General features: G+C 44.6%; 1 protein-coding gene across 1 annotated transcript in view; it reads left to right on the top strand.

Annotated features, from left to right (window-relative positions):
* Window positions 1-17,309, top strand: part of COQ8A (coenzyme Q8A) — a 41,931-nt gene that overhangs the window by 13,250 nt on the left and 11,372 nt on the right. The window contains exons 3-6 of the mRNA XM_054290318.1: window positions 535-945; window positions 1,906-1,972; window positions 10,098-10,172; window positions 16,364-16,486. Of these exons, the coding sequence (XP_054146293.1) occupies window positions 535-945; window positions 1,906-1,972; window positions 10,098-10,172; window positions 16,364-16,486 (676 nt within the window). The remainder of the gene's footprint in view (window positions 1-534; window positions 946-1,905; window positions 1,973-10,097; window positions 10,173-16,363; window positions 16,487-17,309) is intronic.

Here is a 17,309-nt window from a genome sequence, read left to right as displayed (position 1 = left end):
ATAATGGAATGTGTTTTGCAGTTGGTGGTGTTATGACTGTGAAGGGCTGAGCTTACTCTGCCTGTAAGTAGGTATCTGGTATTGCTTCAGGTGGCTTTGGACTTGGAAGTGCTCACATTGTGTGGCTGAAAACAGGGTGGGAGGAGGGAAAACAACATTATTCTGATGTGATATTGCAGCTCCAATCACCTGTTGTTTCTGAGCAGTGCACTGCTTCTAGTGAACTCCATATTTAGTGACCTTTTCTGGCATGTATGTAAAGACAGGGTGTCTCCAGTTATGGATATTGGGAAACTGTTGAAGAATTTGTCTATCAGTGGAGTTAAAAGGTTGTCAGGGATTCCAGGCAACATCAGTGTCTCTTCCTTTCTTTCTTCTCTCTTACTGTGAATGTCTGCAGTGCCAGTCTCTGTCTGTACAGTTCTTCACTGTGGGGACATGACACCCAGCTGCATGCTCATCTCTGAGGACCATGGCTGGGTAGGGAGCAAAGTTAAAGATCTTTTCTTCAAGTGTTTCAATTCTTGTTTGCAGGAGCTTGGCAAACAGCAGGAGAACTTCACTGACCTCGGTGAGGATTTTGGGAAAGACTATGACTTCTCAGCCAGAGAGCCATCAGATGCTCCAATGGACTTCTCCACTGCCCCTGGCAAGCCTCAGGAACACAGCACTGAAGGCCCTGCTTATTCCTACACAACAAATGGACCTTTTAGAAATATCGATGAGACTGGAGATTCTGGCATGGGTCAGAAGCCTTTCCCTCCCAAAATGGATGCAAGGTTATTTGGAGGCATTAGGGACCCTGGAAATCCTTTTGCTACTGCCTTTGGACAAAATAGAGCTTTTCACCAAGACCATTCCTCTGTTGGTGGATTAACAGCTGAAGATATTGATAAAGCCAGACAGGCCAAAACAGGTTCAGGACAGAAACCCTACAAACAGATGGTATGTTGTTTAATTAAGGATTCTCACTGCTGTGGTGTCTGTACCACATTGCCCTTACTCACCTTCTCCTGTTTCTCTCATTTCTTCCTCTTCCACTATTCCCTTTTTTGGACGGAAAAGAGGGAAATGTCAGTGCTCATTAACCCTGTGATATTTGTTCTGTCAATAGCTTTTCAGTCTCTCTTTTCACACTTGCTCCCTCTATGTCAGATAATCTGATGTGAGAGGATGTTTAAAAAGTGTACATAGGCTTAGGATTGGACCTAAGCTCCTCACAGTGGAGGCTGTGGCTTCCTGTGTGGCATCTTGCAGTTGGAGAGGTGGAGGCAATGCTGCCCTGAGCATAAGGAGATTGGAGAGTAGCACAGCTCACAATTTTCACTTTAGTGCTTCATGCCCTGGTGTGAGTGCAGAACGCCCAGTGCAGACACTTGTCACCTGCTGTGACCTTGTGTCCCTTCCCCACATCCAGTATCAGATGCCCCTGGGCTCACTCCCTCAGGATGTTGGATGTAACTGTACACTTAGCTGCTCCTGCTGTGTATGGGGGAACTGTCCACAGTCCTGTGAATTACAGTTCTGTGAATCTGATCACCCTCCATGAGTTCTAATGCCATGCATGGAAGGGAGTTTGGGTTAGCACTGTGTGGCTTCTCCAAGTTCCAAATACAAGGGCTGCTGAAAGTTGAAAGTGAAAATGGTGTTTCCCAACATGGTTATCAGCTCTTCTGTCTTTCCCACCCTCCTGTCCTCTCCTCTGCTCAGTGTGTATTTCAGTTCAGGATGTATCTGTTCTGATCGGTATTCCCTTGAAAATCTCAAGGGTTCAAGGAAAGCTTTCTGCAGCATGAGCTGTTCAAGTGCTCTGGCTTGTGCTCTGGCTTTGCAGGTGTCTGAGCATGTGCCCAGTTCATTTGTGGATTTCTTGTTTTGATTTTCCCCCCTGTCTCTCCCCTGCAGCTCAGCGAGCGGGCCCGGGAGAGGAAGGTTCCCGTCACCAGGATCGGCCGCCTCGCCAACTTCGGAGGTCAGTGTGCACTGCCCCCCTTGCCATGGCACTGGCACTGCTGGCACGGCTGCCTGTGACAGGGCTCCTGCTCTGCACCCCTGGGGGTTCCACTGCCGCCCTATCAGCAGTTCAGCTTGCTGACAGCAAAGTGCTTTCCCTCAATCAGCTCCATTTGGGCTTTGTCATCGATCTTTAGAGTGTGGGGCAGACGATTTGGGGGTGCATGGTAGAGCTGTCATGGTGACACACCATGTCATTAAAACAGTCTCCCTGTTCAAATGGTAGATTGAGGTGCAGGCTGTTCCCCAGCCTGTGCAAATACCCTGCTCCTGCACATGTGATTGCACTTTGAGGAGACTCTCCCAGTCCTTACAGTTTGCTGTTACTGTCAAGCAGAAACAGCTGGAGCAGCTGTTATTCTAAGTAATCCTTCCCCAGTCTTATCCTTGCTACTCCTCTGAACAGTGTTTAAATATAAAACATTTCCTCCTGGTATTCCTTTTGGAGCATGGGGAGATGATAATAGTCAAGGTTTGATTTACTAAGCCATTGCTTGTAGACCATTTTCTCCCAGGAAAGATGTAAATTCTGAGCTTGTAAGATCAAGCTAGCTGAAACTTAAATGAATTTTACTTGCAGAATGGGACTTGCTATATCAAAAAGCAGCTAAATATCTTAAGTAATATTGACAGATGATGCTTATTTAATGTCTTGTATCCAGAATCATCAGGACTTAACATGTTCCTAAGGAATAAGGTATCAGATATTGCAGGAGAGATGAACACAGCTAGTGCTACTTAGGTAATGCTCCTCCTTGGATGAGGAGTCTGTGTGTTGCTGTGTTTGGGTTTTTTTGTGACTTTACTGTTTGGAGATGATAGTGGCCTATCTAGGTTGTGAACAGTCTCTTGTGGCTATTGTGATTCTCTTCCACAAAATTTGATGGAGAAGCACATGTACAAAGTAGACATCCTTGTGTTACAGATCCCAGAAGAAAGAAAAATAATCTGTCAAATGTAATTCAAATCAACTATTATATAAAAAAACAATATGTGTCTGTGTGTCCTTTTGTCAGACTAACAGGCACACACACTAGGAGAAGCTGGGGCAGGGGCTGATCCTATGCAGTGCAGAAATAAACAGCAAGTGAATTTTGTGATAAGTTTTTCATGCTTATCAGATCTCTTTAACCCTGCAGTCTGTTGCAGGCACTCTGGCATCACAGCATGCTTATTATTCCTTAAGGGGAAGCAGGGTTCATGATCTCTTTTTGGAGGCATTACTTTAAAACTCACTTACTCTGTTCTTAAGCTCTAGGAGCACACAGGTGTCCATTCTAATCTAGCCTTGAATGTTAGGGGAAATATCACAGCACTTTTAGCTGCCCTCTTCTGGGTTCCTCTGTTGCTGCTTGCTGACAGCTGGTGGATGTGAAGTGGCAGATGAGCAAATTTTCTGTAAACTTTGGGTTCCAGTGCTGTTGGAATTGTTAAATTGTTAACAATTGTTAACAGTTTAATAATTGTTAAATTGTTTGTGTTCCAGCTTTGGGCACCCAAGGCTGTTGTGGGAGGGAAGGCTAACTCATCTTCCAGGGGAAGTATAACCTGTCTTCTCCTAACCTCAAGGTAAAAACCAAAACAAACAGCCCCACCAGACCAAAACCACTAAGGAAGAGTAGGAAAGAAAGAGATTGCTCGTAAGCAGCATCTCCAGACATCTGTGTCATTTATTTTTTTTTAGTCTTGCTACTCTCCTCCAGTTGTCTGCTTCATATGAGTAAAATGGCTGGCAAGAGAGAGTGCTTGCTTTCAGAGGGCTGCTGGGGGAAAATTATTTTGCAGAAATTGTTCAGATTCTCTGGTCTCTGCAATCTCATGTTAGCATTCATTGCTTATCTTTCCCTCTGAATTTTAATTTGCAACAGCAAAGAGAAACAGTACTGTCAGTACAGTGGCTTAGCAAACAACAGATGTGGTCTATAGGTAATTTATTTCAGTTTAAGATATCCCTTGGTATTATTTTGGGACTTTTTACAAGGACCTCTGGTAACAAGATGAGGGATAATGTCTTTAAACTGACAGAGGGCAGGCTCAGATTAGTTATAAAGGTTATTAGTTATAAATGAATGAATCCTTTATTCAGAGGGTGGTGAGGCACTGGCACAGCCTGCCCAGAGAAATTGGGAATATCCCATCTCTGGAGGTGTTGAAGGCCAGGTTGGATGGGGGAGGATGAAGAAATATTGCAGGAAACATCACTGTTAACCTGTGAAATATTAGTGAGCCAGCTGTGTCCTCACTTCCTAGGGCATTCAAATCATCATTTGATAAGATTCAGCCAAGGAATGGCAGAGGTGGGAGGTGATTATTTCCTGCTCTGCTGCCTGGCTCCTCACATTGCCTTAAAAATAACTAAGGGCAGGAGGCTGCTCCATGTCTGTGAGGGAATGTGGCTCAAAGCAAGGAAACTTTTTGTGTAGGAATTCTCTTGTGTGTTTTGGGATGCCATCTTCAATTGAAGACCCCCAGAAATCATTCAATCATTCTGGGAAATAAAGTGGTTAAGGTGGATTCTTCTACAATCTCCACACCAGTCAAACTAGCATTTGAGGTTTTTTATTTTTTTTTAAATAAAATCAACTTTCCTCCTTTCTCCCTATATTTGCACAGTATTATTTTAATGTTGGATAGGATGTTAAGTAGGTCAAAACCAGAGTTCATATAACTTTTCTGGGGTTCAGATAGCTGAATTCCCATGCTATTGGCATGATCCCATTCCTCCTCCTGTCTTTGCATGTTTTCTTTCATCCCCTCCAGTGTTATAGGAGTGTTCAGCTGTGTCTCAGCCATCATGTCAGGACACTCTGGTAAGTGATGGACAAATTAGCAACAGGAGGCAGAAATACTTGGACTGCTGAGTTTGCCTGGCTTCTCACCTCTTCTGTGGGCAAAGTGCATTTTACTGGAAAGATTGAAGATCATGTTTTCCAACATTTGCCTGTAATACTGAGCTAATATTGCTCTGTGATCAGCACAAGATCCTCTACTGAACCTCCTAGTCCTTTATAGGTATTTTTGTTTGCTTTTTGCAGCAGCCAGAGTGACTGCTGGTAGGTGTATTTATAGTACTAAATAGCATCCTTGATTTTTATTTATTTATTCTTCCCAGGATTGTAATTGACAAACCAGATTTTTCTGCAGGTTTTTTTTTTTTTTTTTTTTTTTTTCTTTTTTTTTTTTTTTTGTTCCATGCTTGTTTTGACCTGATGGGTCATCAGTTCCATTGCTCAGTTCTTGATTTTTTTATATTTCCATTCTCCCTTCCTTGCCTTATTTAACTTTTCTAAGCTGCTCCTGTCTCCCTTAATCATATTCCTGGTTTATAAGTTTATTATTTTAATGATATAATAAGATTCTTTTGCAATAAAGAAAATTCAGGAAGCTGGTGGTGAAGTCTAGATTTAATGTGATTTATAACAATTTCGAAAACAAAAAAAGCAAAAACCTTCTCTGTTGAGGTATGTTAGTAAAGTGTATACAGATCTGACAGCTGTGAGTGGCAAGTGAGTGGATTGGGTTTGCTTGTAAGGGTTTGGCTGCAGGGAGAAGCTTCCAGAAACTTCCCCCATGTCCAACTCCAAGGTGGCTCCAAGCCAAGGCCCTCAGCACTGGTGGCAGAGCCTCTGGGATAAGAGTTAAGAAGGGAGGAAAAAATCCTGAAAAAACTGCAGCTGGAGAGGGGAGTGAGAGAAACAGCCCTGCAGGCAGCAAGGTCAGGGAAGGAGGAGGTGGAGAAGGTGCTGCAGGTGCTGGAGCTGAGATTCCCTGGCAGCCCATGGTGAGGCAGCTGTGTCCCTGCAGACCATGGAGGGCCACAATGGAGGAATTCCACCTGCAGACCATGGAGGAGCCCCCAGGGAACAGATGGATGCTTGAAGGAAGCTGTGAAGCCCTCACAGGAGCAGGATTGCACCCTGTGCTGGGTCTGTGCAGGCTGTGAGGAGCTGCAGCCCATGGAGAGGACTCCCATTGAAGAAGTTTGTGGAGAGCTGTCTCCTGTGGGAGCCACCCCACGCTGGAGCAGGGCAGAGTGAGGAGTTCTCTCCCTGAGGAGGGAGGAGCAGAATTCAGGAGTGAAGTTAAACTCAGGAAGAAGGGAGGAGTGTGTTATTCACATGCCCTCTGAACAGAGATTTCGCTTTCTCAGAGTTCTCCTGAGAGAAGCTGAGAAAAGAATGATCAAAACAATTCTTATCTCATCTGCTGCTCCTGTGTTTGTGCCCATGTGGAGTGTGTTCTGGAGATTGTTTACCCAAGGTGATTGCTGGATTGGATTCTGGTGAGGGTGTTTGGATCCATTGACTAATTGGATCCACGTGTGGGTGTTGGGACTCTCAGGCAGAGAATCACAAGTTTTTTGAGTTAGTTAGTTAGTGATAGTTCTTGTTAGTGTGATATAGTGTAATATAGTTATATTATAATATAAGAAAGTAATTAATTAGCTTTCTGATATCATGGAGTCAGATGCCAGTCATTCCCAGAAGCTGGAGTTCTGCACATCATTCTTCCTGCTCAAGGGCACCTTGCAAATCCGACAGAGGAGTAGAAGGAATGTCTTTTATGATTTAGTATTAATTTCTCATTATCCCACTCTGATTTGATTGGTAATAAACTGAGCTCATTTCCCCAGGTGGAGTCTGTTTTCTCTGTGATGGTGATTGCTGAGTGATCTCCCTGTCCTTATCCTGACCCATGAGCCTTCCATGATATTCCTCACTGCCCTGTCCAGCTGAGGAGCTCTCAGTGTGTGCTGTGTGGTGATTGTGGTGTTTTAGCTGACCAAAACCAGGGCACAGCTGCTGCAGGGGAGGCTCTTGCTCCCACCCTGTGCTTGGCAGGCTGAGCAGTGATAACAGCCCATTCAGCTCCTGGTTTTTTGTTGTCTCAGTTGCTGAGCAGGAGGCTTTGCCCTGAACAAAACTGGTTCCACATCATCCCTTGATAGGCTTGGTTTGAAGTGCACCACATGCTGCAGATGCCTGGAAAATATTCTGAGAGCCACTCTGCTGGTATAGAACCAAGGGGCATTTTCCAGGCCTGAAATAATCTGCTTGAAGTGCAAAATGCAGGAGAATGACTTCATAGAGGTACTTAAGGATATTATTTTTTCAAGGTGCTCAACACTGCCTGTTGAGCACTGCTGAGAACTGTCCCAGAATGAATAATCTTGGAGGAAATACACCTCTTGCAGACAAGGGAAGTGAAGGACATCAGGAATGTCCTGTGCAAGTAGATTAGTGGCCCAGAGGAGCTTCTGCAGCACTGCAGGTTCTTTGGAGGATGATTTGTTCCTGGTAACAGGTGAACAGCAGCAGCTCAGCCCCACAGAGCTGCCTACTCATTTCTTCCCACTGCAGGAAGGAACAGGAAAGAGTAAAAACTTGAGAGCTGAGATAAAGACAGTTTCAGAGGGGGAGCAAAGAAAGCTCCACGTTCAAGCAAAGCAACAAGAGGAGTTCACTCAGGGCTCCCAGCTGGCAGGCAGATGTCCTGTGCTCCTGGGAAGCAGCACCTCAGCATCTGGAGTAGCTCCTTGGGAAGGCAAACACCTCAGCCCCAAACATCCACCCTTACATCCTCCTTTTTATGCAAGCTTGACTGCTAAGCAGCAGCAAACACTGTGATTGTAGTTTGAAGCCTTTGTTTAAACTTCAGATCTTTAAAGCTCAGCAGCTGTTTAACCTGCACTTGTTTTTGCCTGATTTTACTTCGTTTATCTAAAACTGTTGTTGATTGGCGATTTGGTTTCATTTTTTTTGGAAATTGGACAGAGTGAGCAGTGAGGAAGTTGTAAGAGCACCTATTGAAAAAGCAGCTCTTTTTCTAGTGCAGTCTACAATATTAGTGCAGATGCTTAGCTGTGCACATTTATGAGAAGGAAGGTGCAAAACACTTTCATCTGTAGTCTGATCTTGCCCACACTGATGTAAACCCAAGCTGCCTTTAAACAAGCTGTAACTTCTTCAGCTTTATTCTGCATGACAGAGTAGAATCTGGTTCCTAGATTTTCATTTACCTTTGAAGTGGTTTGTGTCTTAATGATGAAGAGATTAGAAGCTTCAGATATGTTTTATTTTATGTCCAGGAAGTAAATCTGGTAATTTTTAATTTTAGACATTGAACATAGAGCCTATAGAAGAAGATGTGATGTTTTTACTCTGAAACCAATTACTGCCAGTCAGTTCAGTCTAACTCAGATAATGATCAAGCTGATTTATGGTGGGGAGCATTGTTGTGGAGGTGGTAAAAGTGGGATCAAGCCCAACAGAAATGTTCTGTGAGTGGTATTTAGTCTAGAAAATCACATCTTATTGATGAGATGTATTTATTGGCTTCTTATCTGACTCTTGGTACTGCCTGCTCCAAGTTACTGTCTTGTATGTGGGATCTGATTGGAAATGATCATGTATCAGCATTTTAGTAGGTGTTTATGCTGTGTTTGAAAAAAACCTTTTTGCTTCTCTGAAGCCTAGGAGTATTTTTCTCACTTTGCTTAGCTAATAAAATCTCTGGATTTCTGGTGCAAAACACTTGTTAATTGGTGGTGCATGGTTTGGCACAATTGAAGGGTCTACACAAGGTAGTTACTAACATCAGACTTCCTTCAGTGCTGTGACTCCATAGAAAAACTTGCAGAAAATATAGAAATTTCTTTTTAAAACCCCAAACCAAAACCATCCCACAAAAACCACCACCAAACCAACCAAAAACCCCAAACCCCAACCACCTTGTAATATCATTGATGATCTTGTGCTTCACCTTATGCAGGATTCTCTGGCCCCAGTGCATGTAGTCTGTAAGATTAAAATGGAGCTGTTTGTGAAGCAGACAAACTATACAAGGGAGAGGGGGAGTTGTGATTGCCTGGTGGGAGAGAGGAAAAGCTCCAGTGCAGGATCAGGGTCACCTTGTTTGTGGCCAGGCTCGCTCACTTGAGTCTACAAAACTTGTGCATGTGGTTCTTCCTGCACACGTGCAAAGTGCCACGTGCTGGACAGCTCTGCTTCCTTCATTGTGCTGACTTTGCTCCCTGGTTCTTTTACCTGGGAAGTTTTCCAGCAGTGCCTTAAGGAGGGCTTGGGGTGCTTGGAAAGCAGGTGCACCCAGTTCTGTCAGCAGTGTGGGCGCAGAGCACAGCAGGATGCACCACTGCTGAGGAGATTGGAGCAGCACCATCTGTTCTGATTGCCCATGCCATTTATTATCCAGAAAAATAAATATTTTGATATTGGGAAGGCAGTGAGACCTTTGGTTGTATGATTAGATCTGTGCCTCATTTACTCTTGGGTGGCTTTGCAGTGGTTAGCAGAGGCAGATAATGCTGCTTTTGTACTCCTGTAACCTGTGGCTGTGGAACCTCCCTGCAGTTCTCTGATAGTGCATGGGCAGTGCTGTGTTTTGTCTCCTGGTTTTACTGCTGTGTGGGATTGCTCCCCAGCCTGAGCCCAGCTCCTTGCACTGCAGGTTGCAGCGCTGCTGGTGTGAGGTGAGCCTTGGGGTAAAACACGTTTCTGTTCATCACAGTAAATGAGCTCAGGGAAGGAAGAGGCAGCTAATGAGCACAATTAAACCTAAAGTTGGACAGCAAGGTTGCACAACTTTACATTTTATTGCCAGTGGCTTCATCCTAAATGATGCTTTTCCTCCTGCTGTTGTGGCATGGTGGGCAGTGAGAGGGATTCTGTTCCTTCTTGAGAATTGTACTTTGAGAACCATGTTTGTGAGAGTTTTGGCTTCTTTTTCTTCCCTTTTTTTAAACTCCATGATTTGAGTCTGCAGCAGGACATCAGCCAGAGCACAAAGCTCTGAGTAACACTTGTGACATGCTTTATGAAAGCCAGATGTCCCAGACTGGCCTAGCCTATGATTCCTGGCTGGCATGCTGGGCTGAAGAAGTACAAGAGAAAACTCTTCAGTGTCCAGTGAAGATGGCTCCATTGCAAAGGCCAGGATGTTCTAGTAGAGCTGTTGTAGAGCTGTAACATTTGAACAATATTAAAGTTAATTACCAAAAATGCTTCTGTATGTGGCTTGGAAGGTTTTTTCATTCTGACTTGAGTCTTTTTCATGTTATTTTAAAGGACTGGCTGTTGGTCTTGGCATTGGGGCGCTGGCAGAAGTGGCAAAGAAGAGCCTAAGACCTGAGGAACGCAGTGGTAAGCCATTTCCATGTCCTTCCATTTTCTTTTTATCTTCCTCTTTATTTTATTTCTAGACACAGTTTACCTGCATTTACAAAATTTGTATTCTTTTAAAGGCTGGGTAGTGAGACAGAATAACAGGGGATATGGGTAGTTCTTTTATTTTCAATATTATTCTTCATCTCTTGGCTCTTCTCCCACCTCAGTACACCACAGCCTCACTACATGGACAGAGGTCAGAGGAATATTCCAGAGAATGTGTTTGTGCCAGCACAGCTTGTACAGCTTTACTTTCCCTGAGGTTCAATACTATCCCTGGGCCCATTCTTGGATTGTCTTAACAATTCTTTTTAAGCTGTTCGGTGAAACAATGCATTTCTATCAGTACAGAAACTTTATATGAGCCTCTGTGTCTGAAAATTTTGAAATGAAAGGATGTTCTGCCTAGGAGGAACTTGGAGGATAGCTGTTCTCTTGTACGAGAGACAAAGCACTTTATGCTCCTGTTAAATGGGAATTATCTGTTTCCAATATCCTTCTTGTGCTGCCTTCTAAAGGATTCTCATAACATGCAAAAGGCTGTGCTGTGCAAATTTACCTGATCCTCCTTCCTTTCCAGCTTATGTGAAATTGGAGGCAAAATGTTCCTAAGTTGTGCCTGATCACGTCATGGTGGCTTTCTTCTAAGCATATGTGTTGGTAAAATATTGTTGGGGGTCTGTGGGTGCTTTAGGGCATAGAAAATTCAGGTGTTGTTCTCTAGAAAACATGAGATTACTTTAAAGTTTGTGGTTCCATTCACTTGTTTGTTATCCAGAAAAAGCTTTGGTGGGACACTGCAGAATGTCAAGGTCTGTTAGGGTTGCTGCAGGCTGTTTGGTCTCCAGCTGGTCTCTCTGCTTTGCCTGGTGTGGTTGTGTGTTTGGGTTACTTGCAGTGACTGGAGGGAGCTGGTGAAAGGTTGAAATACTTGCAGCTAGAAGTAAAAATGAAGGCAAATTGTTCCTGGTTCAGAAGCATTACTTTCAGATAATGACAACTGCTGGGTCCTTGTAATTCTACTCTAATTCAGTTCTGTCTACTCTAATTCAGTTTCTGTCTTCACCCTGCTCATCTTTAGGGGTGGAAGAAGAATGGAAACTGAACCTCTGTTTCAGGAGGTGCTGGAGCGGCTGAAAAATGAACAAATTTGGAGGGGGGAAAACACTGAAAAAAGAAAGCAACTGAGCAAAAAATCCCAACCAAAATAAATTCCCAGACCATAAAACAGCACTTCAGGATATGAAACACATTCCCATTAGTGGGAGGTAGGGGTTGTGGATGACCCAGGACTCTGCTTGTATTTAGAATACCAAAATGCAAATATCAACAGCAAGGCAATACAGAGCAGCCCAGCAGAGAAAAAGGATCCTTGGCAAAGAGTTCTTGTTTCTCTCTGAGGTGTTTGAGGATGGGAGGGTTTCTTTGCTTTGATTTAAAAACATGCACTCAGGCAAACACAGCTCATCCTGGAGAGAATCCTTGAAGGCCTTTTGCTTTCAGCACCTGGCATGTTTGACAGGTTGTTGATGCCTGTTGGAAGCTGATGATTTGTGTTGCTTTTGACAGAGGTGGAATTGCACAACTGTTGGTATTTCTCTGCTTGCCAGAGTGTTTTCTAATTAGGCACACCCTAAATGAAAACATGAGCTTGCAGAGCTCTGAAGTTGGAGGGAATAACATGAGCTTTTCTCCTCTCTTCCAGCATGAGAAGGATTAGGTTTTTTTTTTAATTATTATTATTTAGAGGGCAAAAGACACTTTCTCCTTGCAATAGAGCAACAAGTTTAAACTTTTTATCTTTTATCTTCTTGATGGGGAAACTGCTATTTTTCTCTGTAATAAGCCTGCTCTACCGTCTTGAATCTTGCTCTGGGAAGAGTGATTTTCTTGAATAAACCCTGATTAAAAAAGGCAGCCATGAGAACTGCCAACTTCAGTGCTAGGCAGGGAGTAAGAAAATGACCTGGCTTTTATTTTTAGGTGTTTATTTGTCTTTCCTTGTTGCTTCCCATCTTGCTGTCACGTCTGCTTAGATAAGATCTTGGAGCAGTGGTTGTGCTGTAGGGTAATATCAATAATGAAACTGAGAATGGGCCAAGAGCAGCAAGTGTGGAGGTGAGGCAAAAGTGAAACATTTCCATCATTGTACTCTTCTGGAGCTTCTCAGGCAGAAGCCACAGGAAGGTTTCCAGGTGACTCAGCTGCACCTCTAGCTGGTGTCCTTGGATGTGTTTTCCACAGTATTTTAGTGGTGGGTAAGGCTCCATGAATGAGAGCTCTCTCCATGGGCTCTGCTCCTGCAGAAATGTACAGCAGAGGAGAGGTGGGTACACAGTGGGAGTCCAAGATTCCATTTTCTTCCTGTTTTTCTGACAGTACCAGCCTGAGCTGTTCTTGGGGAAAATCTTCTAAGTATCTCCACATTTCTTTAAAAATACCTCTGCACTCCTTTTCTGATTTCAGCTTGAGGCATTTGTTCCCAAGTTTTGCGGCTGCTAGCACCATGAGTTTGTGCTGAGACCCCTTTGGAGAATGACATATTGTCCTGTTCCTGGGAAGCTGCTGGAGGATGTGATTTCTCTCCCTACTGCTGCAATATTAATAGGAACTCCTTGGCACTCCAGACTTAAACAAGTGGGATGTGTGTGTGTGCCCAAAGGCATGCCTAAGAATTTCACACTCTCACTGGCATCCTGGAGTAATGAGGAAGAGTTTTCACTTGGTTGCTGTCCTCTCCTCTTGCCTAGACAGTACAAATTAAAATGTCTTTACACCTTTAAAATGGAGTTAGAAACACTGGTCCTTTAGTCCCAGCCCCTCTGCCAGACACTCCTGAGCTACACATGACCCTGGTAGCACAGCCTGTACTTCTTCTTTCCATTGCTGTTATCAGAGGGACTGCAAATTCCTGCTCTCTTGCACACTCTCTAGCAATTGTGCTAGTGCTGATCTGTTTTTTCCTGCTCAGCTTCCCCATCTTTGTTTAGTATTGGATTGTCTCTTTTTCCATAAACAATTCATTTCTTAGGGACTTAGCCTAGAACAAATATGCCTGGTGCAAGAATTGGTGAATTTCTTCCTTTTCTGTCCAAGCCTGATGTCCTGGACATAAATTCATTCTGCTGCCAAATTCTTGTAAGTAGATGCAGGTTTTTTGAGTTTTTGGTTTTTTTTAATAATGCTTAAGGCCCTAATTCTGCCATCTTTAAGTGGTTTGGCTCATCTTATCTTGTCATCAGAGGATGACTGACTTGATTTGCAGTTTGAATTCTCCTGGTAGGCTGAAAACCTCCTCTGTCACTGGTGACCTTGATGGCAGCCTCAGTATTTAAAGTGTGTATGTAAATACACACTTGTATGTAAATACAGTAGAAGGGCCACACAGGGTGGGAATGGAAAAGCAGAATAAATTCCCAGGAATTAGAATGAGAGTGCCCAAATAAACAGCTGCTGTTACAAGTATAGAGACTGGGTTCAAGGACAACTTTGTCACTTATTAATGATCTGTCCTGGGCAGTTCTTCAGGCTCTGCACAAATGGCAGGCTGGACAGAGCCCTGACAGGCTGGCACTTGGCCTGGATCTGGCCACTTGGCCTGGATTTCTTATCAAAGGCAGTCATGCAATATTCTTGGCTTGTTAGTCAAGTGCTTAGGCCATGTTCCTAAATATTCCTTTGCCCCAAAGTTTCTGTGGTAGATGGTCCTAAAACAAATACAAAGTTTGGTCACTAGTTCTCCATTTGATGGTGGCAAAGGAGTGATGCAGCAGTGAGTTGCACACAGGTTTAGAAAGGTTCATGCTGATTCTGAGTTTGGAAAGGAAAAAAAAATAAAAGTGGGTCAAGCTCTAGGGAGGGTGTCTGCCTGCTGCCTGTTCTGTGGAAGAACTCACAGGCCAGGCACTGTGGCTGCAGGAGCCTTAATTTCTGTGGCATGTTGCCACAGCTTGTATGTGACTCCTATTTGCATTTTTCCCTTTCCCTAGTGAAACAGGTGAAACCACTTTGTGGTCTAAAGATGGGGAAGAATTAATGTGAGGCACCAAAAGGTGCCAGCCATCTTTTGGCTGAAATGTTAACTCACTGAAAATTGGTATATTTTTCCGTGAACTTGTGATGGGTTTTATTCCCCACTCCCATTCCACCCAGCCTTGGAAGGCTGTTTTCTCTCTTGCCATTGCCACAGCACTGCTTTTCACTCTTGCTTCCAGGTCACCTTCTTGTTCATGCACACTTGCACCAAAGCACACAAGCAAGAGCTGCTCCTGTGCTTTGGGCTGCCTGGTGCTCAGGTATTGCCCCTGGAGCCTTGACTACAGTGAGGATTTGGGGCTGCCTGTGTTTGGCCCTTTCTCTGATAAGAGTTAAAATTGTCAGGGTTCACTGGCTTCTGGATGTGGCTTTAATCATTAACTAACCCCCTTATTCTGCTGCTGACTCAAAGGAGGATGTTTTTGTGTGCAGTGCTGTGAAGGGAAATACAGCTTTGGTTCAGTACTTTCCCTAGGTCCTGTGTGTCATCTCATACAGGGATCTGCCTCAGCATTGCTAAGGATACAGTTTTCCTGACAGGACACTTGAGAGACAGCTTTTCAAGTGTGTAAAGCCAGGGTAGCTCTCCCTGTTCAGTCTCTAAGTCTCCTTACATCCATTATCCAGAGGAAAATGTGTTCTGAACATTGCAATGTGCTGGAAATGGTGAATTCTGGACCTGTCCTGCTTTTCCATATCTTGCTGTCCTGTGTACTCCTGGTGTTTTTATTCCTCTTTTTCCTGTGCATCCTTGACTTAGGACAGGGATTTTAGAGAGAACATCCCACATGCACTCCCATCCTGCTGCTGTCCCACAAACAGATGAAAGAAAGAGAGGGGATGAAGGGCAGGAGAGCAGCCTGTACCTGCACATCTGTGCTCTGCCAGTGCAGAGTTCTCTGGAACCACTTCTGCAGGGAGGCTCTGTGAGCAATCCAGCTGCTTGCAGGGACTGAAGGGTGTCTGTCAGATCAGTAACATGCTTGGCATCTCAAGAAAATGGTACCAAGTTGTGGGAGCTACCAGAGTTCAGACAGCAGCTACTTCAGTCTGTCTCTGTTATTTCTCCTGTCCCCTGGCCAGTCTAAGTCCTCTGTGTACCTTCCTGAGAGATCCAGGAGAGGATCTCTGGCTGCTCTGGTCAGCACAGGGCACACCAGTCATTTCCATCTGCTGCCTGAGATCTCCTGGGCTGTTTTCATCTGCTCTGCCTTTTTGGGTGCTGCTTATTGTTTATGGAGGCTTCATAAACAATATGTTTATGAACATATTGTTTGTCTTCTGTTCCTCTAAAATATTCTAAAAGCAATGTAGCTGCAAGATCAGCATGTGAGCTCTGCAGGCTGCCCTTGCTCCTGCTTGGCTGGCTGGCAGCAGGAGAGGTGGGTGGGTGGTGTCTGTCTGTCCCCTCTGTCCCTGCTCCACTGATGGGAGCTCTGGGCTGCTTCTCCCAAAGGGACCACAAACTCGAATCAGGGGCTCCTTCCCCTCTTCCTTAATAAAAATAAAATAAATTAAAGTGCTTCTTATGCCACACAATGGCCCTGTTGCATACTTGGAAGTGTGGCACTGGGGTGTGCATGGCTGTGTGAGCTCTCTGAGCCTGTCACACACCAGGCTTTACACATGTTGGGGACAGGAAAGTGTGTTTGAGTGTGTATGTTTTGGCCTTGTTCTGTGTCAGCTTCCACATTAAGAGGCTGGAAGAGGGCTGTTGGTCTGTGCCAGTGTTCTTCCAAGGCTTTTGAGGATTCCTCCTTGCTGTGGCTCACCCCCACTGCCCTTCTGAGGCTGTGGCTGTGCTGCAGCCCATGCTGTGGGACTCAAGCCACCTTTGCACAGTGTTTTAGGCTGTGCTGCCTGGCACAGTGAGTTCAAGCACCGAGATTACCCAGGATCCCAGACAGCTTGCAGAGCAGCACATTCTGGGAGGCTGTGACTTGCTGCTCCTGGCCCTCAAGCCGACAATGTCAAAGTTGTCCCAAGGCACATGTACAATTCAGTCCTGGCTTGCAGTGAAGGCACTCAGCGCAGTCCTGGTTTGATTTCCCTAGGGAAGGGCAAATCTCCTGTTGAATGTGGGCTTGCCAAGATGAGGGTGTTCTTCATTCATGCTCTTTCTCCTTTCTCAGGGAAGAAAGCAGTGATGGATTCCAGCCCCTTCCTGTCAGAGGCCAATGCAGAAAGGATCGTGAGGACCTTGTGCAAGGTGCGGGGAGCAGCACTGAAGCTGGGACAGATGCTGAGCATTCAAGGTGAGTGTCCTTAGCACAGGTCCCCAGCTGTCCTTAGGGCTGCCAGCTGTGACACAGGGTCAGCTGTCTGAAATCAGGCAGTGCCAAGTGAGTGTAGAGACTCTGAACAAATGGCTTTGTCCTGTGAGAGCAGTGATGGAAATGTTTGAGTTCCATCTAATCCCAGTATGAAATAAATAGGTGCATGCACTTAGACACCACCACTTTCCCAGTGTCCCTTATTGTAACTGAAATTGGTTGACAGTAGGGTGACACTGTGAATTTTAGTGTCTGTGTTACAAGCAGAGCTGTATTGCACTCTATTTGCAGGTGTCCTGCTAGAAAGGAGGAGGGTGACAACAAGAATGTGATCCTGTTCTTTGTTCACCAAAAGTGGTCAAGGTTTTATCCACAATACTCTCCCATTATAGCAACCTGATTGTGGCTTACATGCTCTGTGGGCACTGAAGCTTTACTGGAAGGGCCAGTACAGCTGATAATCTTATCAAGTATAAAACACTTGTTTCCATCCTGAGAAGACTTCATTGCTGCTTAACCCATTGAGCTCTGAGGCCAGTGACCACAGGTGAAGGCATGAGTGACATCAAGTGTCTGCACTAAAGTGTTAGGGAGTTGGCAGGTGTGCTCAGTTCAAACCTTATCTGCATCTTTCCAATTTGCCTTGCTGCCCAGCCTGATAGGGAAGGAAAGAACCAGCCAAAAATAGCTGTGAGACTTGTCTGGAAATAGCTTTCAATGTTTTTCTGAAATTGAGTGTCTGAGTGTTTGAAGTACTCACTTTGCTTCCTTTGTGCTTCCACTTGAATTTTTGTAGGTATCAGCT

The sequence above is a fragment of the Melozone crissalis genome, unplaced genomic scaffold (genome assembly GCF_028551555.1).
Source record: "Melozone crissalis strain CALT ecotype California unplaced genomic scaffold, PUWL_Pcris_2 ptg000081l_1, whole genome shotgun sequence".
Taxonomy (NCBI): domain Eukaryota; kingdom Metazoa; phylum Chordata; class Aves; order Passeriformes; family Passerellidae; genus Melozone; species Melozone crissalis.
The sequence above is the reverse complement of the archived record's forward strand: the minus strand, read 5'-3'. Positions and strand labels throughout refer to the sequence as shown.